Source organism: Bombus impatiens, unplaced genomic scaffold (assembly GCF_000188095.3).
Source record: "Bombus impatiens unplaced genomic scaffold, BIMP_2.2 scf_0133, whole genome shotgun sequence".
NCBI lineage: Eukaryota > Metazoa > Arthropoda > Insecta > Hymenoptera > Apidae > Bombus > Bombus impatiens.
Genome location: NT_176552.1, coordinates 611,057 through 634,467, shown reverse-complemented (window position 1 = coordinate 634,467; position 23,411 = coordinate 611,057). Strand labels below are relative to the sequence as shown.

The following is a 23,411-nucleotide window of genomic DNA, read 5'->3' as shown; positions in this document are numbered from 1 at the left end:
AAGTAAGATTATAATCGTAAACAGAAAATATTTTTACAAAAAGAATGCATTTAAATGTTATCTGATTATCTATCCTGTTTTTTTTCAGTAATTATATAAAAATAAGCTACGTAAGAGATATTTGAATTCAATATATATTTATATTTTAAAGATCTATTTTTGATAATTAGGAGTAATTGATAAGCAACATTAATACATATATTTTTACTATATAGAAGTAGCTCTCTGTAATATTCGAGTAATTTCATTACTTGATTAGACGGTCATTAACTATCAAATTAGTATTGTGTTTCGCTATCGCAACATAAGAATATACGTGTATTTTTTAAGTACAGAATTCATTTGATATTAACGTTAATAACTAAGTTACTGTATAAATAAAAGGGTAGACTTTCATTCCTTTATTTAAGAAATAAAATTTGTAGAAATTTATAGACAGAAACATTATAGTTATAACAATATACAACTTTTCGTGAAATATTTTACATTCAAAATATTCAAGTTTTTGGAACACTTGGTTTTTTATTGGCCTAAGAGGGCGCTAAAGGGCTGACGTGTTTTTAGCCGCGGAAGGGTGAAAATGGCGAAATCGAAATTTGCAAAGTGCGCGAAAATATTGGTTGTTTTTGACGTAATATTCGATTGATAAAGTAAAACGTTTACTTTTGTTGAATTACATATAAGAAAAAATATAACTCTATAGTAACAGTGAACTTGTCATTCTCGTTTCTCTTTGAAATTTTAATACTAAACGACCTTTGGGTCTGTTTGTACACAGCGGTGCGTAGTGCACTGTGGGACAGCAATGGTGGGCGCGTGATTTTGAACAAATTCGAGGTATTAAAGGAACACCCAGGTATGTATTATAAGAACGATTAATTTATTTAGGAAAAAGTTTAAGTGAAATTTAAATACTTGACGAGCATATAAGAGACATTGTTGTATTATTTGTTAAAATTAAAATAAGTTTCGTGGCACGCCCCCACCCAGCACTGTATGTACCTGATATGAAATGATAACTTATAGGTTAAGTTGAATTTTGTGCGATTATAAGGCGAATATTTAGGAAAAGTTCCTTTTTTATTACCATTTGAAATATTAAGTGTTTAATTTTTCTTCGTACATTAATGTCGATTTGCTGTGAAATCATTAAAACTATTAAAATACTTGGAGAAATTCAGTTCGTGGAAAATGGCGCGTTCAAGTAATAAATGGCGCTAATGTTCCTAAGTAGACTATCCTTCGAATTTTTCTTCATTATTCAAATTTTATTGTTCGAATTTTCGAAAATTCGAATTATACTCGGTCTTTATATTGTTGGACGTGCTTGTAGGTAATCCTACTGCCCTTCGTAGTTATAAAAGGCACATCTACATCTTAAAGATTTGAATTTTTGAATTTTTAAATCGTCGTCGATTCGTTTCGTTTTTAAGTCAATTCATAAATCGTTTTATATTTTTCCGTTGGTTTACAATATTTCTTTCTGTGTATTGTCTAACAACGTTTCGAGCTTTATAATATAAACGATTTACATTCTATGAATTTCTAACCTGTGTATCCATCAAATACATGTTTATGATGAAAGATACAGACATCTGGAAAACCTTTTTAACTTAGATAAAGTTATTTTAAATATAAATAAGTGATATGATGACATGATATTAAATATTGCTAAAATTGTTTATAGTTTATAATTTGATATTTTATACTAGCATATAGACCTATGCTTAGGAATCTTTGTATCGTATGTTTTGTTTCCGTACTCAGTTATGTAATTAATGTCTTGGTTTTATTATATATTTAAGATTTTTACGAGAATGATAATTTTAAGAAATTATATATTATATGTCTATATGGCTTTTTTGATTATAATTGTCGTTATGTAGTTGATTATGTAGTTTGTTACAAATCTGTATATAATCCTACATTACATATTATATGTAAAAAGAAATAATCTAAAAAGATAATATCAATACAAATTAAATGAAGTACATTATTGGTATACTTATTTTCATTTAAAATATATAAGTTTCTACAGTAAGTAACATTTTGTATAGGGACGTAATCATGTCTATAAATAAAGGACAAAATGCTAGAGCATTGGTTGAACCATTAGCTCTTGATTCACGTACACTTGGTGATGGAGACTTGAGTGCACTGAGTCTATCGCATAATAATGAACAATATTCATCCAATGACTTTGAAGCATTTGCAAATATTCAAGCTGAGTTAGAATGCATGAATGCTGAAGAAGTTATGACAACGGATGAAGAACATATAATAATTGGACGTAATATTGAGACTGAAACGATTGTACCTGATGTGGAAATGACTGAAGTTTCTGAACAAGCTCAAGAGGAACATATTATCTATACAACAGCAAATCAAAATAATCAAAATATTGTATTTCAAACAAAACCAACGTTACAAAGGCTTCCTACATCTACAGTACAGGTACACAGTATATAATACTTACGTTGGTTATATATTATTATTTGTTTATTATTTTAATAGGTAAAGTCAAATGTTGGTCAAGTTACGCAAAGTCAGTCTATTATGATAGTCTCTCCAGCTGGTGGTCAAGGTACTAGCCAAATCTTAAAAATTTCACACCCGTCAACAGCATCGGCTGGTCAATTACAATCATTAGCTCAGACTCTCATAACGGCAAAATCTGCTGATGGTAATATAGTTCAGTTAAGATCTGCACAACCTAGTAAGCCTGTAATGGCAACTAGTCATTCAGGAAATATCACATTAGGAAATGTACAGAATGCAAAAACAGCTCAGTCTGCTATAAAACGTACTGCACAGAGTACCTCTCAAAATCGAAATGTAAGATTATTCGTGATATAATATTCGTTATTTTTACTGTATTTAGGATTGAAACATTTATTAAGCTTCCCTTTTTGCCATGATTTTAGGTATATACAAAAATGATACTAGCTGGAAATCAAGCACCATCAGGTCAACAAGTTCTTATAGCAAGTTCCCAAAATGAAAATCAACAAACACAAGCAATAAAATTTTTAAACAATAGTTCGTCAAGTCAAGATGTTACAAGTCCAACAAAAACTATAACATTAGCACAAGCACAACAAATGGGATTACTTTCCACTAACAAAGTTCAACATATTTTGCCCTCAACACCACAGAAACAAGTGAGTATAAAGAAAAAAGTAAGTATTATCTTCTTATTATTTTTATGAAAAGGAAGAATTAAAAATCTTCCAATTAATAAATAACTAAGATGTAAGATCTTTCAGAAATAATTAATTCGTGTTTATTTTTGTTAAAGGGAATAATTGTAAATAAACTAGTGCAATCATCAAGTTCTCAACCCTCTAAAATGACTATAGTTCCAAGTAATACAATCAAATCGCCAACAAAGATATTACCTGCCCCTACAGTAAACACACAAGTTAAAGCTTCGACAATTTCAAATCAGCAATCATCATTTTCCTCTTCTAATAAATCATCTGTCCAACAAAGTCCACAGAAAGTGATTATACGACAGGTTAGTTGGATGCATGTGATGCATATTTTTAATATAATTTTTATATTTTTTAAATATCTCTATGCTAATTATAAAATATTTTGATAGAGTTCTTTAAAACCTGGAACTGTCCTTGGAAGTGGACAAGTTATTAGAATACCAGCAAATCAAAACATTGTTACTGGATCTAATCAAGTACATCAAATACAAATGCCTGGCAGACAAGTAATATTTTTTTCATAAAATCAAAACATTGCAATATTTTTCTTTGCATTAATATTTAAAGCTTAAATATTTTAAATATACAATACTTTTCAAGGTGCAATATGTAAGATTAGTTAGTACTCCATCATCAGGTACTACAAATGTTGTTACTGTGGGTAAAACGAAATCACAAACAACTTTACAAACTGTTGGTGTTGGCCAAAAAATAGGAGGTCAACAACAGATTGTTAAGGTTTGTAAAAATAGAATATATAGTCATCGAAAAATACTAGAAAATTTACTTATATACATCATGTTTTTTTTTTTGCAAACAAAATGCAGGTAGTTCCATTAAATACTAGCAATCAGCCATTAAGGACAGTTGCACCTAAGGCTGCATTAACAGGAAGTGGGCAAAGATTATTAATTCCAGCAACTGCAACAGTAGCCAACCAATCAAAAAATGCAGTTGCTATCCCAGCATCTGCTTTAAGTCAATTAGCATCTGGGCAAGCTGTTCTTTCAACAAATTCGAATGTGGGAAATATTGTAGTTTTACCAGCCCAATATATTCAGCAACAGGTTTAGTATATTTCTTTCATTAGAATATTCGTGATATGCATAGAATAACATTATTTATCTCTTATAGCCAGCAGACGATGTAAAATTGAAATCTCAACAAGCAACATCTGGTTTACTAGGTAATTCACAAAATTTGCAGACTTCAACAGGGACTTTATCTGTGGGATCTGTTATAGAAAGTAAAAGCTCTCAAAGATCATATACCAGTGTTGAGCCAAATGGTATTCGGCCGAGAAAACCATGCAATTGCACTAAATCACAATGTCTTAAATTGTAAGTATAACATAAGACTGTAAACTAATTCACATAATTTTTGAATATATAATATCATTGTTATGATTCTGCTTTTAAAAACTGAACATCAGGTATTGCTTTTCATTTTTTTATTATGTTGTAAAGTGACAGTCCACAATAGATGTTATATTACGTTTTTAATTAGAAGATTGTTTTGTGATGTAAGAAATATTTGATTTTCACATTAATAAATTATTATTTTAATTGCGTTTTAATAAATGAAAGCAATAAGTCGTAAATATGTTTTGCTGCAGATATTGTGACTGCTTTGCGAATGGAGAATTTTGTCATATGTGCAACTGTAATAACTGTTCTAATAATCTTGGAAATGAAGAGGAAAGACAACGTGCTATTAAGTCCTGTTTGGAGCGTAATCCAAATGCTTTTCGTCCAAAAATTGGCAAAGGTCGTGAAACTGGCGATGATATACGTAGACATAACAAAGGTTGCAACTGTAAACGAAGTGGATGTTTAAAGAATTATTGTGAATGTTACGAGGTATAATAAATGGCCATAAAAATAAATGTTTTTAAAAATAATAAAATATTTTCGCTAAAATATTTTTTATTTTACTAGGCTAAGATTCCTTGTTCTGCTAATTGTAAATGTATAGGGTGTCGTAATGTAGAAGAACCGAATTTAGAGAAGAAATCTTTAAAAGACCTAGCTGAAGCAGCCGAAGTAAGAACTGCACAACTTACGCTAAATAAGACAAAATTACAATTATCGGAAATGGCTTTTAGGCCACCCGCTACATCAAATACTGGTGCAAGGTATGTTTAAGAAATACTGGAAAGAAAGGAAAAGATAGAAATATTACGAATTACATGCTTGTGATACATATTTTACAGGCAACCATTTAATTTTTTGACTGATAAAGTAGTACAAATAACGTGTGAGTGCTTAATGGCGCAAGCTGATGAAGCAGAACGTAACATGTTTGATGATGAAACATCACAAAGACTTATAATCGAGGAATTTGGTCGCTGCCTCAAGGAAATCATAGAATCAGCACACAAAGCTGAAGCTACCTAGCAGGTACATTCTAAGGAAAAATATAATGTTCAAAATGTTCGAAGTTTGCGGACCTATCCTGAAGTCACAAAATTGAAGATGTTAGTTATTGGTACTTCTTAATTTGATAATTGGTCATACTAACTATATACAAGTGTTACATACCAAAGATAATGGTGAAAGGTATTAAAATGTTATACATTCAACCGTTTTCTAATTTTGTCTTACTAACATATGAGAGGTTTCTTTTATAATCATAAATTGCACTTTCGAAGTTATAGATATGTTTATCATAACATAGTGAGTGCTCAGTTATGTGTGGTTAAAAAGTCTATTGCTAAATTATTTTTATTTTCATTGAGAATTTGATAAAAATAATATAAAATTAGTTGTTATTTTATTATGTAATATATCAAGAATATAAAAGCAAGTTTAGAAATAATAGAAATAGAACGGTTGAATGAAATTTTACATGAAAATTTGTAACACAAATATATAAGATAACAAAAAATATTTATATATTTGTCAATTACATTTTAAAAAGATTTTATTGGAAATTAAAGTAAGAGGCTAAAGTAGTAAGAAGTATCTGTACATTGAATGTTCTATACTTCGTATCCAAATTTGAATTTCTAATTAATTAATTCCTGATTAGCATAAACGTTCAGATGTTTTAATGAAAAGAAATGCATGTATTCATAGAATATTGGATGATGATGGAGTTTTATGGAATAGCGAAAACACTCGATTTTTTATCGCTAGGCAATGTGATTAATGAGCTCAAAATTAAATGCGTTTAACGTAATAGTTTATATTATTTAAGATTTCCATATTGCATGTTAATTTAATATATTTATCTTAAATCGAAAAATTGATTTTGCTTGGTTAATTTCAGAATAGCTTGGTGTATATATGTTAGTTTAAAAGTTTACAAAAGAGAAACGCTAATTTCCAATGAAATTGAATTTGTTTATAATCGTTATCATTATCAAAAATATTTGAAAAACTTACGTTATTTGTAAAAGTAAAAGTTACTCCAGTTATTTCTGAATAATGTTGTATTTTTATGATTTTTTCTTTATCGATGTTCTTCGTCTATAGCTAATATTAACAGATTTTTTAAAAGGAGGTTGGGAAATTTTCTTTCATTGAGTTACATTTGTGCATTTTATAATTAGCATAATTTTGAAGAAAATATATTAGGACATTTCCGTACGTTTTCTTACGATATGTAATATCGCACAACTTCTAACAATTCTAAAATAAAAGTTTTTCATTATGTGTTGCAATAAATTGTCCCTTTGAATTTAATTATTATTGTATATTACTTAATATGAGGAATTATTTAAATAATTAATGACAGAGCATTACAGTGAATTAAGATATTGAGAATGCAATTGTCTAATATATAAATTAAAGATTTAATAGGTACAGATAAATGGATATTTCTCATTGTGTGTTGACTTTATTCATCACTGCAGTAGTAATAATATCTGTCTGCCATTAGAGGTGATTAAAGTATAACTTTTATGTAGCAGATTAATATAAAATATAGAGAGTTTATATATTATATATATGGAATAGTGTAAGAACAAGTGTAATATAGGTACAAATACATATAAATACATATATATTCATAAAATTCATACTTCAAATGATAATGTTTATTTTAAGTATATAAATTGTACAGATTCATAATATAATAAGATAAAAATTGTGTGAATAGAAATTGAGACATTTATTTAGATGTCTCAAAAGAAAATTACGGTAATGAAAAATTAATCGTATGTTTCTACTTGTTATATGTCATTTGTATAACAGATTAAATATAGAAATATAAATTTAAAATTAACATTACAAATTTTGCAAATGATGCTGATACATATATATAAGAAACTACTACTATGTACAGATAATATTTGTATATCTACGTATATCTTTATAATTTGTCCTCTGTACATAGGGAGAAAAAATCTGATATCATAGAGTTTAATAAATAATTTATTCCTTTAACTTAGGAAAATTTATTTAAATGAATAAATAATTTCATGATCACATTGTACAATTAATATGTAAAAAGTTTTAACTGATTTAAAAATTCCAATATAATGTAAATAGATAATACATAAATTGTAATGATATTATATGTTATTTGATATCAGATTTTTCATGATGGTGGTTTAAATAATGTTAAAGTATATGTATGAAGATAATGTATGTATATACATGTCAGACACATGTACCTTTCAATAAATCTTACGTTTACATAGCAAGCATTGAATTATATACAAAAAGTTTACATTATACATAAAAATACGTGTATTTATTTCTATTTTAAGTACTTATTAAAATTTCACTATTTTTTTAGTCTTTTTATTATCTTTTTCATCTATGCTATTTATGTCCCCTCCTAGGGATTCTAAATTACCATTTGCAATTGTATTTACTGTAATGGTATTTTCTTCCTTTCCTTTAATCAAATCCGGACAGTCCTTCTTCAAATGTGTAACATCTCCACAAATTTTACAAGCTCCTCCTTGAGGATAAATTCCTTTAGGATTATCAGGGCATTGTTTAGCAATGTGTCCTTGTTCGCGACAAATGAAACAAGTTGCATATCTGAATTCCATTGGCTTAGCTACTTTACACTCGAAATGAGTATGTTCTGTTGATCCACATTTAAAACAGATTCCAGTTCCTGCTTGTTCTGATCCAAGTTCAGGACAATCAGATAAATTATGTCCAGATTTACGACAATGAAAACATACACATTTTCTAATTCTAGCTAGTGCTTTTTCAGCTTTTCTCCTTTCCAGTTTCATTGCTGCATTTATTTCTTTTTGTGGAATACCTACAAAATGACGAAAATGATTAAAAAATGTTTAATATACCATTATAAAAAGTTTACTAATACAATGTACCTTTCATGATCATTTTCTGTTTTAAATCACTTAGTCTATCTGCATCTTCTTTTTTGACTGGAAACCCGTCAAATTTCACAATTTCTAATTCTACACCGTTAATGGTTATTTTTGAAGGGGCTACGTCTGGCTTTCTTCTTTTGTGTTCCTTATCATCCCGAATTTTAGGTGGTTTCCTCTTCCTTTTCTGATTGTTAATCTTTTTCATACCAAACTTATTTGGAATATTCTTGAAGTTCTGTGACTTAACTGGAAAGTTTGTATTAAAACTTTTTTGTGGTTTATTAATTTCTTTATTTCCATTCTTGTTATTATTTGTATTTTCTGGTTCAATACTATCATTGTTATCATTTTCTGTGGTTTTGGATACACTTTCATTCAAATTTCTTTTCTTCATATTGCGTTTTTGGCGTTTGGAAGGTATATCATTTTCATTTTGTGATTCATTCATATTGATTACTGCATCAATATTATTTTCCTTAATTTCTAATGTATTGCGTTTATCTTTTTTTCTTTTCTTATTGTTACTTGTATTATATTGATATACATCTTCTTGGTGTTCCTTACTGTTTATTTCTGCTGCAGGATTATCTTTGCTAATAGTCTTTTGCTTTTTCTGTACTTTATGCATCATTACATTATGTTTTATTTCAGAATTGTTTGGAAATTCTGCCCATGAACTATTAGCATTTTCAACGTTATTAGTAGTAGTTGTATTTTGTGTGTCACCCAGCAATTCTTTAACAGTTTTTGTTTCTCCAATAGATTCTTCTTTTTTTGATAAATTTTCAATTAATTGTTGTTTCATTACATGCCATGGTGTAGCTTCATTGGGTATTCTTTCATTTGAAGCTTTTGAACCTTTAGCTCTTGCATATCGAGTCATGATTTAAAAATGTTGAAAGCCTTTATGGTTTTAAATAATTAAAAGTTATCAGTTTGATTACTATTGTTAATGTTTATTCGTAAATAAACAATATTGGTTTTAAAATACGTACTTTTACAGTTTTTAAAAATTGTAATATAAACGTAATTATAGTATTTTATCAAATAAATTTAGCAAACTGCCTTACCGTTTATTCGGGTATGTTATTATTAACAATTATAAAACAGTTATAAACATTTAATGTTTAAAATTCACTGTAATAAATTTCAAAACAACAACCCAGTATGTATTTCTTACCTTCGTCACGCGTGACATAACCTTATTTTCTAACACGTGAATGCAGATAAGCGAAGTTATTGGTTACTGGTTGAATCGATTGTTTGAGTATGATCTGTTACCACGATTGTTCGATAGATCAATAAAGTATTTGAAAATACAAATTTTTTATATTTTTTAAAAATAAATTACTCTTCCATTTATATTTATTGCAACAAGTAATTGGACTATTCCTCGATGCTTATATCGTTGTAAAAATTAATCAATTATAGAGTACTTCTTAGTACAGCTAACTATAGTATAAATGAAAACAGACAAGAATTCGGTAGAAAGGAAATAAGATGACGATGGTCATATGCTTAGGTACCTTTTATTCGTTTTGAAAGTTTCACATATACACGTTAATTGTTAACGACATAATAAACAATGACATATAGACATTAGAATCTGAGTAGATGCCCGTATCACGGACCTTTGCGAGAAAAAGATGTTTCGTAATACATATCACGTAATAATTATCATTATAGTGACCATATATATATGTAACAATATTTATAGACATATACAGACGAATTTTATGTGTGTATCTGTGTTTTACATAATATTTATATTTATATATTTATAATCATATTTATATATATATATATTTATACGTTGTAACACCGATATGTCATTTTAGGCATAGATTTTCCGTGTGCGTGTGTACGTGTGTATGTGTATGTATCCTTTGCGATAGAATCCTTCTTTCTCATTCGTATTTCAATTTCATACGAACTTCGTATGGCTCTTACACAGATTAATTATCTACTCTTAATCAAAGAGGAAATAACATATAGGTATGTAGGTAGTAATGTGTCCGTACATATAATCTATCGTACGTGTATCCTATGCTTGTAAAATTATTATTTGTACGTGTGTATATGCTTGCATGTCTCTCGCGTGTATGTGATATTTATCAGCGTATACAGTAATTATAAGTTGGGGAAATTTAAATGATTCTTTGAGAGGTAACGAAGCGGACAATACAAGAGAGCACCGAGATAGATACAAGTAAAGATATCCACCGAAGTTCAATGAAAGCAGAGAGAAAGATAGAGAAAGAGGAAGAGAGAGAGAGAGAGAGAGAGAGAGAGAAAGAGAAAGAGAGAGACAGAGAGACAGACGGACAGAGACAGAGACAGAGAAAAGCTCCGTTCTTGAAGTTGTTTATACGAACAAATCCTTTTTTGACATTGTGTATTTGTTCTCCGTTTTTACTTGCACTTTCCCTTTTGTTTCGTTAAACTGACGCTTTTTTAATTTACGTTTACATGTGTGTATACGCATCTCTGTATGTATCATGTGTACGCCAAAGAAAGGTTTTCAGAGTATTACGCGCTATAATTGAAATAAATATATGTATGTATATATATTTATATTATGTATAATATGGCTATGCCGTGAACGGCTCGTCGGCTGCGCCTGCAACGACTCCATCACTGTAAGACACTGTACAAAAATACCGCTTATAATAATTAGTAATAATAACAACGCAGCCGGCGAGACTAAAACCTACGGCCATCAGAGATATGTCTCGACATGGTTCTTTGGGTGTCTCCGACGCGAATACGCGCAAGCGACTAGCCCGTTTCATCGTTCTACGATCACCTAAAGGGATATGTTTCACTATGTGAGTCAGGAGTCCCTTGGTTTTTCTTTTGATAATATGTCAATGAAGAAGATAGTACAATTAGGAAGAAATCTATGATCCGTCGATATCATGTAGCAAGTTCTAATAAAAAGTTTTTGAGAAAGTCGCGAATATATATGGTACTGTTGATAGGTAAAATGAAACAAGAGACCGATATTGCTCGACGAAAGCTAGGATCAATGCGGAAACGGATATACTTATACATTTTTCTACTTCTTTCCCGTCGATTCAGTCTTTAATCTTGGGATCTAAACTCCTGCCTCACTGGATAAGTGCATCTATGCTAACGTTACTATTCTCTTTATTTCTGTATCTACTGGTATTTTTCGTCAACTTATAATCATTCACGTGCTGTCGTTCAAGCGAATCTTTTTCTTTTAACAGAATAATTGGCATCAAAGTAGTAAGATACGAAGAAAACGTATCTTCGATATGCCTCCTGAGGATTCTAAGCTATGTGTAGGGCCTGCAAAGAATACCACTCGGCGTATCGTTTAAACGAAGCTTAATATTTCTTTCAAGTCCCAACTAATAAAGAAAATTCGTCAGAGAAGAAAGTACTGGACAATCATTAAATAGATACTGGGCTGAAATGATCTGTAATGAGATTATTCGCTTGTAACAACAGCACGTAAATAACAACTTTGTATTTTTATATCGATGAAACTTCTTAGAAAAAACATCCAATGCGTATATGTATATATATAATATATAGGTATATAATATATCTTTGATGATCGTAATAATGTGTATATATATGTAACGTACATATATTATATATATATTAACAAATAAATTCTCTTAAATCTCACGTTCACGATATGTATATGATCTTTAGAGATTATATCAGTGAAGCCTTAATTAACCATTATTTTACAGGTAAAATTTTGGGCGTATAAATGATATGTGTGTGTTGTGTGATATTGGCACGAACCTTCTCCCTTTTTCCATCGAAGGAAAAAATATTTTCCGATACTTTCGGTATAGCTGAAAAAGTTTTGAAAAAGAAACTTGATTTATTAATTAAATAAAATCGATCAGATCGATGTTTTAAATCATGCGTAGTATCTATTTCGAGGACAATCGATAATTCTATAAATCGTATAAATTTGAAAAAAAAAAAACGAAAATTTGTGTGATTTTCCTTCGATTTCCATTAGGTTTCATAGTGGCTCGTGTCACGACGTAATATTATCATTAACCTAATTTCGATATGCAGTATATTATTCGTAATATTAATGCCTTAATCTTATTACTTTTTTATTACTCTATTTATCGAATAGTAAAACACGATGTACTTTCCATGTGTAACTTATTTATGACTCTGCGTTCTGTGAACGCATTATCGATAATTGATAATTATATCGCGCGGTATACAGTGTACGAAAGGTGTTCGATGATGGTTTACCGTTTTACCAACAAATACTCGCAACAGATTAATCAACTCGCTCCTATGATATACATATATCTCTAGATCGTGTAATGTATTCCGACAATATAATAATTACGTGCAGGATTTGTCTCTATACTTTCTTCGTTTCCGCGTAACAATCGAATTTTCCGCGTTCGTCGAAAAATATTACAGATATCTTTGACGTTTGCCGCGCGTATCGAACGAACTTCGAACACGTTTCGCAACTCGAAATACAAGCATACGTGGTGTGTTCGCACGTCACAATCCGTGCGTTGCTATAACAAGGAGGGGAATTTAAAGCGTCTAGTTGAAACGAAGGATGGTGCGGCAAAAGCGTAACTGCGACGTACGTACTACGATCGTTTTGCCGTCTCATCTCGCGGCGTTGCTGAAAGACGGTGTAATTTTATCACGCGCCGTATAAATGTCGACGTCTAGAGCGCAAGTAGAGCCTACAAAACAGAAGCGACAAGCCACTTGAATGATCGCGGTCGTGCTCTACCAGAATTGACAAGTGTCGGTTTCCTGTTGAGTATATTACGTTTCATCAGCAGTCGTTATTTCATTTCGACCGGTCGGTCCTTTGTGAATGGAGTTAAGCAGCTGAACGATCTCAAGATATCACCGGCAAAGATTGCAGGCTAAAGAGCACGCCTGAATATCGATCACCGGATTACTCCGTTTCCACCGAATATTTATCGGCCGAGTAACGTAATAAATTCGCGATTCTTCCTGAAATAACGCAAATACGTGGAACCGATGTCCAGATAATAAATTAAGTAACGTAACTTCGTATAATTTTCGAACCGGAACAAAATACATTTAGATAGAAACGTCGAATAAAATAGGAAAAATTAATTTATCGTAAATACCGTCGGTCAGGCTATCTGACCAATATTTTCGCAACTTTCAGCAACAACAGAAACTAGAGATTGACGACCTATCGTCTATATTATTATTACGTGAGATTGTGACGTACGAAGTGCGAACATTAAGAAATGTCGACGACATCGTCCCCAATGATTTAAGGAACGCGTTGATATGTATAAGATGAATGTCCGTGGATGAGTGACGGCTAAACTATAGACATTCGAATTTTCTATAAAGTTATGCTACGCGTCTCGCGTTCATGCGAGCTTTAACAGACATCCATAAAATACTTGGCAACGATCTTGATATGTAACGTTCGATGAAAAAGGCTCTTACAATTATTTATGACATCGAGGGCTCCTTTTTCACCCTGTTATCGTACGTCGCGATCGAGTTCTCTCTTGCCCCGTTTCGGATATTCTTTGACCGTCATTCGTTCCCGATGGAACACCTACGATTTCGACCTTGGAATTCGACCAGTCAGACGCGACAACTGAGATGTACACGGGTGCTGTATTATACGCAATCGTATCGTTCTTCGGTTTCGTTTTACTCCTGATCGAACGACATCGTGCTCGATACGTTCTTTTCTTTTCCCTTCGTCTTTCGCACGATAAAAAGGAAAAGTATCGATAAGATAAAGAACATTAAAAAAAAAAAAGTCTTCGGTTTCCTTACGACTCAACGATACGATATCACGCGCAAACATTTCCCACGACTTTCGACCAGCTCTCGATACACTTGCTCGTTAAGTAGATTTACTCGAATTGCGCAGCAGTAGAATTGCAATGGTCGAAAGTGAGACTACATAAAGGATTAAGCTATAAATCGTTCAATCGTGTCACGTCTCCGCGACCGTGGCATGATTGCACGACGACAGAAGAACGATAAATTCGCTGGCCAACGAAAGTGGAGCAAACGAGGATAACGCCGCCGGTAGCAAGCATTCGCGTTCGCGAATCAGGGGAATAAATTTACGCTAGGGGAAACTGAGATGTCCGGACATAACGTGACATAACGGCATCGAACATCGCAGTTAGAGCATAGCAACGACGGTCACTGTTGCTATTTCTAGCATCATATTGATGTAAACGCCGCAGCTGCCAGTCGACGAGGTTCTTCCAGCGTTTTCACCGACGCAACCCATTCTCTCCAACGGTATGTTTTGAACGGAGTACTCCCGATGTTCGTTGGGCATGGTGCACACAGTGCGCTTCCTCGACATCCTCTCGTCGTCCTTGTCGCGTAAATTCCCCAGCCAAGCAGTGTACCATCGTAGCTCGCAGTTGCAGATCAGAGGGTTGTCTGTGGAAAAAGTGCAAGTGGAAAATGTTTCAGATAAATGGCGAGTGTACGTATTTGTTATTCGTTAATTTCTTTTATTTTTGCATATACTTCCAGTCGATCATTTCCACCGTAGTTTTTGTTAGTTCGGGCAACTGTAATTTCTTAAACGACCAATTCATTTTACGCTGGCTATTGAATCGCTCTGGCGAACTGAGATATCTTTGTGGAGAAAGAGCTTGGCTCGATTGTGGCCTGTTAAGCTTTACGATGTTGCAGGAGCAGCGCTCGTTCGCAGATCTTACAGGGCATTATTTAAAAGGAGTGTTTCTCCGTTCACACGATAATGACGTCTCTTAATGACTACCACTTGTCCGAGTCGCAGTCGCTGCTTTCTGAATCCTCCGACTTAAAAACTCGTCGGCGAGTTCGTTAACTAACTCTTGAAATATTTTGCTCCACTCTTCGCGATATTTCGTTCCTATACTTTTACTCGACGACTGCTTTCATTTACGTTTCAAATCTTTCGTTTGTCGTTCAATTAGACACATTCGCGGAATTATACGAAACATTGTACGAGTGGTTAAAATTTCATAGAAGGAAATGCAGAGAAAAGACCGGCAATTACAGGGACTGGCTTTTTTAATTTATCGCGTTATTTGCGGCAGCCTGAGCTGCCTCTTCGCGATAAGCAAGCAACCGGTAAGTTCCTGATAATAAGCGTTTTCTTCTTTTCGATTCTGCGTTTTCTTTCCTTTAACATCGAGCAATACTAATAACGCGAATATGGTGCATTTCGTTCCACAAAATCGTGCTAAATCAGATCGATTTCCAAGAGAGGCTCGTTGTATAGCCAACGGGGACTCTCCCAGGAACATGACTTACGCGTTGCCCTCCCTCCAAGCAGGTTCGAACGAATCCTTGACATTTACCTGTGATATCGATGTGTCGTAGGGTGTCCACGATATTTTCAGTCACTTCCTCCTGTATGTGCGTGAGCTTGTTGTTCTGCAGACTCAGCGTTTCCAGGGAATTCAAATTTTCGAAAACCAAGGGCGGCAACACCTTGATTCTAAAGAAAGGGAAAAAGAAAAGAGAACGAGAGGAGAACGTGGCCGTTTACGATGCTAGAGTTCTACTAGAAGAGAAATATCGTTTTCTTAACGAAATAATTGAAATTACAGGTTCTTCTGCAGGTTGAGAAACGTAATGGAGTCACCGTATCCGGTGAAAGCGTCCTCCGGGAGCACGGTAATGTTATTGGCCTTTAAATCGAGGTGACGTAATCGATGTAGACGGCGTAACGCGTCGCTCGGCACCGAGTGTAAATTATTATCGCCCAGTCGCAGATATTGCAGGTTCTCTGTAATTCGATTAAAATATAGCACGCGTGAGCGTAGTCGTAACGCGACAGGTTTTTGGGCGGAAACGAGGCTAATTAATCGACGGTCGAACAGAACGCAACGCGTTTATGTTGAACGTAGGAGAAATTTCGTTCCTCGACGATTCCAGTTCGTTCGTTGGCTACGATCGATACGCTTTGTTTCTTCACATTCTTTAAATCGTTTTCCCTCGATAAGGCGAGAGACGTGCGTTGGATGATCGCGTGATGACAAGTAATTTGGATCGAGTTATTTAGATTATAGAGGGCTGCAGAGCCATAAACGCGCGGATATTTGCCCCGTTAACGGCATGGAACGCGTAAAAATGGTCGTCCAACGCTTTTTTTGTTTGTTTACAGCAAAGCGTAGCTCGCTTGAATTGCTATTACCATCGATCGATTATTGGAAAGTTTATTTATCGAATCGTTTCGTCCTTTTCTGTTTATTAACGTTGAATAATCGGTGTTTCAAACCAGTTATCGAGCAAAGGAATATCTTATACGTACAAAGTACGCCTTACAAAGAAAGCGCGAGCCGCGAGCTATCGTTTAAATTGCAATTTCAGATGCGACAACTGCTATACATTCGTCTATTTCAGGCTGTTTTCGTCGAATTAAGGACTGTTCATGCACAGAGTGTCTTCGAAGCGAAGCGGTACAAGCGGTTGGCTGGTGATTCTACGCGTAAAAATAAGCAGAAAATAAGGAATAACGTTTCTTCGTTTAAGGCTTCGTTTTCGAAAAAAACGAGTCTGAAAACCGGTCGGGTAACCGTGTAAGTTAATTCTTCCGTTCGTCAAACTTCTGTTCTTCTTCGTGTCTGTGTTCTTAAACGTATCACCAAACGCACTATTAAACGTACAATATACATTATCGATCGAAATTCATGGAAACGTACAATTGGTGCACGCGTACCGCACCGATCTTCAAACTCATTTTTCTCGAAAACGAAGCCTCGAACGAAAAAACGTTATTCTTTCTTTTCGACTTATTTTTACACGTAGAATTACCATCCGATCGCTTGTACCATGATTTCAGAGACATCCTACGTTACATATCGTATAGCGGATCCGTTCCACCGCGTTACGTTCGGAATGGTGCCGGCACCATACAATATCGAAACGCTTTAAATCAGACCGTTCGCACTATCCGTCACGGTACGTGCCGATCCGTGCTGTACGGTATAATCGACCTGTAATCGTCGCGCAGTCACGATGTAGCAAGATGATATTTCATCGACGTGTATGCAACTTTCAAGTTTCCTCGATTCCGCCCGGGGCACAACTTCCATTCGATCGAGTCTGCTACCTGTTTGTTGTTGTACGTCAAACAGGCAGACTTCATCGCATAATCATAGAAAAGTTCAATCTGTTCGCTAACTCCTCAGCGAGGAATTTCGGAGGATCCTGTCGGAAAAAGATCATCGAGTTTGAAAAGAGCGACGACTGTTTCCCTTCAGAACAACCTTGCCATAACGTGCCTCTCGTTTAATTTCCTCTCTGCGAGATTATTTCCATTGAATTTACGTAAATTACCCTTTCTTTTTTTAATTTTTTAATCAAATTTTTAATCGAATCGCCGACGATCTTTTTTTTTCGCGAAATCACGCTCTAAGGCAGGCAGGCACTCGCGAATTTCACCGACGTTCCACCTATCAGCAAATTGTCGTTAAACAAACGTTCGACGCCGACAACGACCAACGAAGATTTTTCCGCAGGATCGCCGTTTCAAATTTCTACGTTATAACGCAACGTTAGACGATCGAACGATTTAATATCGTTACGTGCAACGATCGTTCTCGAACGAGATAAGCGACTGAACGGTTACAAAGGCAGTTTACGGGAACTGTCGGAAATAATTTCGATTAGCACGGTTCTCGCGACGTTGGCTCTTGCCGTCGACGGAAAATCGAGATCGACGCAGCTCGGTGTACGCGTTTGATGGAAAATCGGTTATCCGAGGCGTGCGAGGCGACGCGATAGAAATAATGGCGTTTCGCCGAGCGCGCCACGTGCCGAGACGTTTCAAAGGAATCGCATGAAATCGTGATTACGCTTACCCTCGAGACCGATGAACGCATCCGGATCCACGTGTGTAATTTGATTTCCGTCCAGCTCCAAAGAGTTTAATTGCGTCAAATGGGCAAACACACGGGCCGGCACTTCACGAAGCTGATTGTGCGCCAGTCCTAACGAATCCAGGCTTTTCAGACCTGATAACACAGGGAAAAGAGAATTTTTATCGCCTATATTTCTCTATGACACGACTAACGTGTTCCATTCAACAACAATTACATTCTGTATTATCTGTTTGCATAATTAGAGAAATATACAGGGTGGTTGGTAACTGGTGGTACAAGCGGAAAGGGGGTGATTCTACGCGAAAAAAGAGGTCGAAAATATGGAATAAAAATTTAAAAATTTTAGAATTTAAAAAATTAAAAAAATAACGTCAATCGAGACAACGATCTACAGTGAGATCCGTTATAACGAGACGTACCGACAGAAAATTCAAAGTCGATTTTCTCGAAAACAAAGCCTCGAACGAAAAATTTTTGTTCTATATTTTCGACTTCTTTTTTCGCGTAGAATCACCCCCCTTTCGCTTGTACCACCAGTTACCAACCCACCCCGTATATCGTTTCAGCGTTCGTCAAGGAATGGTCCCGGTTTCACCGATGCTTTACAAAATCGATAGTTTTACATATAGTAATTTTACCAGTTTCATATACCGTCGTAACGATCCTGTATCCTGCGTTATTACAGTGAATCCTATTGTAACGCGGTAGTAATACGTGGCGCGTTCTATCGACATCGTGTTTCAAGCGAAAGCAAAACAGCGTGATGGAAATATTCGTGTTATACGAACGCTGTCCAAGTCTTCTATTAAGTCGCGTTATATGGAAATCGAGTTACGAGAATATCGCGTTGTAAAATGGCCGCGGTAATTTTTCCACCGTGTTACGTGGAAACCGTGTTTTCAGAGTACATGCTGGTAATATCGAATTAAAAAGATGATCAGGTATGCGATGAAATATCCGCAGCAGCGAACCATGAATAAGCCGTACTCTTAAGCTAAGCTTACGCAGTCAGACGACTGTCCGCAGACACGTGTCGCAGACAATCAGCGTCTGTCTTTCGTGGAAAATCTGCAGGAGGAACGACGCTGATTGGCTGCGGCACGTGTCTGCGGATTATCGTTCGCAAGCTTTGGCCAGATAGCATGGTAATTGCTTTCTCTCTGCAAGGTAAGTTAGGTTAGTAACACGATCGTTTAGGGAAATTTATAACGAAAAACATTGGAACGAAAGATCTATAGTGTCTAAGATACGCGTCAGGTAAAGAGAGGTTTCTCAGGATTTGTAGAAACGTTGTCGTTGTTATTGGTTCAGGCAACGACGACGACGACGACGACTCATCGTCCCATTCATAGATCGCAAAAGGTAGAGAGCTGAAAAAGAAAGGAATAGACAGATTCGAATAGACAGATTTGTTCTTTTTCTATCGCAGGTCTGAAAATAGAAGTCGACAGAAGAAAGTAAAGCACGGAGTTGGAGCGAAGGGTCGGTCTCACCCTTGAAGAGGCACTGCCACTGCGCGAATCGATCTGCTTGAAAGTTACGACGCGGCCCTCTTTTTTAGAGACGAGCTAATTCGCGTCTAAGAATAAATACAGATATTAACTCTATCGATGACCTTATTGCTCGCATGCGAAAAGGTCGGCGATGCACGCGCGTGCACGCACTGTAAAGTTACGAGGTTAATCGAATATAAGTGGATTACAGTCTAGTACTTGAGCTAGGAAGTTGGTATAATAAGACGAGCGAATCGTTTTCGAACGACACGAAACTCAGATTTCAAATGGAATCGTTGCAAGTCCGATGGATCAGAAATACCAAGTTCGAAGTAGAATCTTCGAAGCTGCAAAGATGCACAGACGCACGGACAACGAACGCAACATGTGAGAATAATACAAGATGATCATAGTGCTCGTTACGATAATTCGACGATGAGCCAGCCAAATCCCTTTCCATTCTTTTAATTGTTTTCCTAAAAATATGAACCTTCACGAGCATTCTCATTTTAGCGCGAATCCTATACAATAAAACTGTATAAGAAATATTACCTATTACCATATCGCGAATTTTCATGTGATTATGGCATATTTGAAGATACTAACGAAGTACCGCATGCATATATCGTGCGAAAACACGTAAAATATTCAGAGTACGATATTCCATTCTTTTTAGTGGTACTCGTAACCATACGAATTTGCATAAACGTCCGCAAATTGCGAAGAAACAGTCTACCTATCGCGAACGACGCGATACAGAGCGGACGATTTGTCTCGACAGCTCGCTTCGTGATATTAATCGATGGGAAAGTTCGTTTCGATTTTTAAGGAATTTGATCGATGCAGAAAAGATTGGGAAAAGAGCATTTGACAAATATCATTCTACTTCAGGAACGCTAAAACGCGAACAGCTCGAGTCGTAAGTCGCGCGTTAATATCCATCGCCCCGGAGGAAATCCCGAGCTATGTCGAGGAATCGTAGGGAAGGCGGAAACGAAAGTAGACGTACCTTCGAAATCGCCTTCCTGAATGGCCGTGATCCTGTTCTCCTGCATCTCCAACTTCTTCAGCATGTCCAGAGTGCGCAGCGCCGGCGTCGGCACTTTGGTCAAATTGTTTCCTCCGAGATTCAATCTCCTCAGCTTTCGGCTACGGTTCAAACGTATCCTTTTACTTGCAACTTAATTCTACGACGCTTGTTTAAGTCAGATTTTACGCGATTAATCGGAAGTGATAGGGATCGAAGTAATGGAAGAACAAGCGACGCAATGAAATTCGTAGCCGGATGATAGGTAGCAGGTGGTTGACTCCAGCTGAAGTAACTTACTTGTGCAATCCTGTGAACGCGTCCTCTTCTATGTAGGAGATCTCGTTCTCGTACAGGGAAAGAATCTCGAGGGTGTCGAGCCCTTCGAAAGCCTTTTTATGGATGTTTTTGATCTTGTTGCGGTTCAGATTCAGTATAAGTAGATGTTGAAGATCCTTCAAAGCGCTAGACGGCACCGAGAGCAAAGCGTTTTGCGAGAGGTCCAGCTGCGTCAGGCCAGTCCCTGCGAAACGCCGCGATAAACCACATTGATGAATTGCTTGCGCTTCGTCGAAAGAGTCAAGTATCAAGAGTCAAGATTCGTGGGATCTCGACGGCCTTCGCGATGCAACGTTCTCGTTTGCGAAGAATGGAAAGATACTTAAAAAAAGAAGAAAAAAAAAATACACCGAGAGGTAGGAAGATGTCAAAGCGTAAATAAGATAATATTCGAAGAACGTTCAAGGACCGAGACGCGCATATGTCTCTACTTAAACGCAAAGAGACAGGAGCAAAGACGAGAAGAGGCGTATCGTTGCTTGAATTTACCGGGTCTGAACGAGCAGTGAAACCGTTCCAGGCAACTTTACGGCAACCGAGACGAAGGTAGCGGAGAAACGAGACGAAGGAGAACGCTGTTGAGGTCGCGGTTGAATTAAAACGTTTTTCGGTCGGTCGATTTGAAAACAGGGAGAAAAAGAGGAGCGGCGAGACGTTGTCAAAGGGACGATAGAGACGCACATTGGGCAAAGAACGAAGAAGCGAAGGGTACTCACCGATGGAACTCAGAGACGATTCCTCGAGCTTCGACAGGCTGCTGTTGTGAATGGTCAAATGGCGGATGTCGAGGCCGAGGAACACATACGGCTGCAGCTTCGGCAGATTGTTGTGCCTGAGCCTCAGATAAAAGATCACCGCGTTCGTCCTCCCTTTCAACTTGCTCATCACCTCCGAGATGTGAAGTATGTCCGTGTACTCGCATACGATGTCCAAGCCGGATTTTTTCAGTGTGCAGGAACAGGGCGAGATTTCACCGTGCGAGGGGCAGTTGACGGATTGCGCGAGGCTCAGACTCGTTGCCAGACTCATTGCCCAAACCAATGTCCATAAGCTGCTCTCCTTCATCTTTTTGTTCGACTACCTGCTGTTTGCTCGAAACTTATCGAAATTTTATGAAAACGTCTCGTAACCTCTTTATTGGCCTCCTTCTTCTTCTTCTTCTTCTTCTTTTTCCCTTCCTCCAGCAGATTTCTCTTGCTTTCGTTTTGTTTTTGCTTAGCTGTTCGAAAGAAAGGACTGTTCTCGTCGTTTCAGTCTTGTCGTTCTCGGCGTTTTCTATACCCCCCCTCTCTCTCTCTCCCTCTCTCACCCTCTCTCACACACTTTCTGTCTGCTGCTTCTTCGCACCACGCTCGGTCGGCTTCCTCTATCCTGTTGCTTCGCCCTCTCTGTTCCTGTACCTGCAGCCTGCTACTTAGCCTCTGCTCTTCTCATATCCATTGTTCGCTCTTCCGCGGTGCACCAGTACACCGAGTCTGCAAACAAAGGGCGTAGGTGGTTAGAATTTCGTCGCGGCTTTGGAATTTCGTCGCGGGTAATAATTGGGATTGAAACGTGGTCTCTTTTGTGCATTGCTGGAGATGCTAAGAGGAATCCATTCTACGTATCGGTGATGCTGAGTCTCCTGTTATCGAAAATGGCAAGATTTAACGACGAAGTTGATCGATACGCGAGATTTCGAACTGGAAACGATCGTATTTGTAGTTTTATTCTACGTTAGGAGATTTTATTGACATATACTATAGAACGTGGACTGGCTACTGAACCTCAGGTGGTTCGCGTCTCTGTTCAGTGGACGATTAAAATCGATTTGGTGAGAGTTGCTAGTTTTCGGTAGCTGGGAATTTTCATATCGACAATTCTAGTTACAAAAGATTCTATTTAACGATTGTTAATTTATTGTTATTTAACAATTATACAGGGTGGTTGGTAACTGGTGGTACAAGCGGAAAGAGGGTGATTCTACGCGAAAAAAAGTCGAAAATATAGTATAACATTTTTTTTTAATTTTTCCATCGAGACAACGGTGAGATCCGTTATAACGAGACGCGATAAAATGGACGCGTACCGAGCGAAAATTCAAAGTCGATTTTCTCGAAAACAGAGCCTCGAACGAAAAATTTGTATTCTATATTTTCGACTTCTTTTTTCGCGTAGAAT

At 35.9% G+C, this 23,411-nt stretch overlaps 3 protein-coding genes across 7 annotated transcripts in view; 1 reads left to right on the top strand and 2 right to left on the bottom strand.

The window, feature by feature from the left end:
- The first annotated feature begins 545 nt into the window (after positions 1-545).
- On the top strand, positions 546-5,964 carry LOC100741612 (protein lin-54 homolog). Of its 2 annotated transcripts, none has more exons than XM_012381557.3 (12): positions 546-856; positions 2,058-2,454; positions 2,515-2,835; positions 2,925-3,179; positions 3,299-3,517; positions 3,605-3,721; positions 3,816-3,953; positions 4,043-4,282; positions 4,350-4,555; positions 4,831-5,074; positions 5,153-5,349; positions 5,428-5,964. In XM_012381557.3, exons 2-12 carry the CDS (start codon positions 2,068-2,070, stop codon positions 5,609-5,611), a joined length of 2,508 nt encoding a protein of 835 aa, XP_012236980.1. In that variant the 5' UTR covers positions 546-856; positions 2,058-2,067; the 3' UTR covers positions 5,612-5,964. The 2 variants fall into 2 exon arrangements, with proteins under 2 accessions (XP_012236980.1, XP_012236981.1); XM_012381558.3 differs by having other exon boundaries at positions 2,925-3,161; positions 5,428-5,963.
- Positions 5,965-7,659: 1,695 nt separating this feature from the next.
- On the bottom strand, positions 7,660-9,778 carry LOC100747634 (putative uncharacterized protein DDB_G0289263). The gene is made up of 2 exons (XM_012381561.3): positions 8,512-9,778; positions 7,660-8,441 (listed from the first exon to the last, which is right to left on the bottom strand). Exons 1-2 carry the CDS (start codon positions 9,395-9,397, stop codon positions 7,936-7,938), a joined length of 1,392 nt encoding a protein of 463 aa, XP_012236984.1. The 5' UTR covers positions 9,398-9,778; the 3' UTR covers positions 7,660-7,935.
- Positions 9,779-10,027: 249 nt separating this feature from the next.
- Positions 10,028-23,411, bottom strand: part of LOC100741492 (chondroadherin-like protein) — a 174,458-nt gene continuing 161,074 nt past the window's right edge. For all 4 annotated transcript variants that reach the window (XM_012381483.3, XM_012381484.3, XM_012381485.3 and 1 more), the window contains 7 exons: positions 21,968-22,726; positions 21,213-21,435; positions 20,895-21,034; positions 18,372-18,524; positions 16,114-16,294; positions 15,864-16,003; positions 10,028-14,952 (listed from right to left, as the gene is read on the bottom strand). In XM_012381483.3, the coding sequence (XP_012236906.1) occupies positions 14,684-14,952; positions 15,864-16,003; positions 16,114-16,294; positions 18,372-18,524; positions 20,895-21,034; positions 21,213-21,435; positions 21,968-22,316 (1,455 nt within the window). In that variant the 5' untranslated portion in view covers positions 22,317-22,726 and the 3' untranslated portion in view covers positions 10,028-14,683. The remainder of the gene's footprint in view (positions 14,953-15,863; positions 16,004-16,113; positions 16,295-18,371; positions 18,525-20,894; positions 21,035-21,212; positions 21,436-21,967; positions 22,727-23,411) is intronic.

Excerpts from the sequence above, each read along its gene's own strand:
- LOC100741612 (XM_012381557.3), top strand. The coding sequence starts at position 2,068 with ATGTCTATAAATAAAGGACAAAATGCTAGAGCATTGGTTGAACCATTA. Across the intron at positions 2,836-2,924 it reads GTACCTCTCAAAATCGAAAT|GTATATACAAAAATGATACT; the intron begins GTAAGATTATTC and ends CCATGATTTTAG. Across the intron at positions 3,954-4,042 it reads GTCAACAACAGATTGTTAAG|GTAGTTCCATTAAATACTAG; the intron begins GTTTGTAAAAAT and ends AACAAAATGCAG.
- LOC100747634 (XM_012381561.3), bottom strand. The coding sequence starts at position 9,397 with ATGACTCGATATGCAAGAGCTAAAGGTTCAAAAGCTTCAAATGAAAGA. Across the intron at positions 8,442-8,511 it reads ACAGAAAATGATCATGAAAG|GTATTCCACAAAAAGAAATA; the intron begins GTACATTGTATT and ends GTCATTTTGTAG.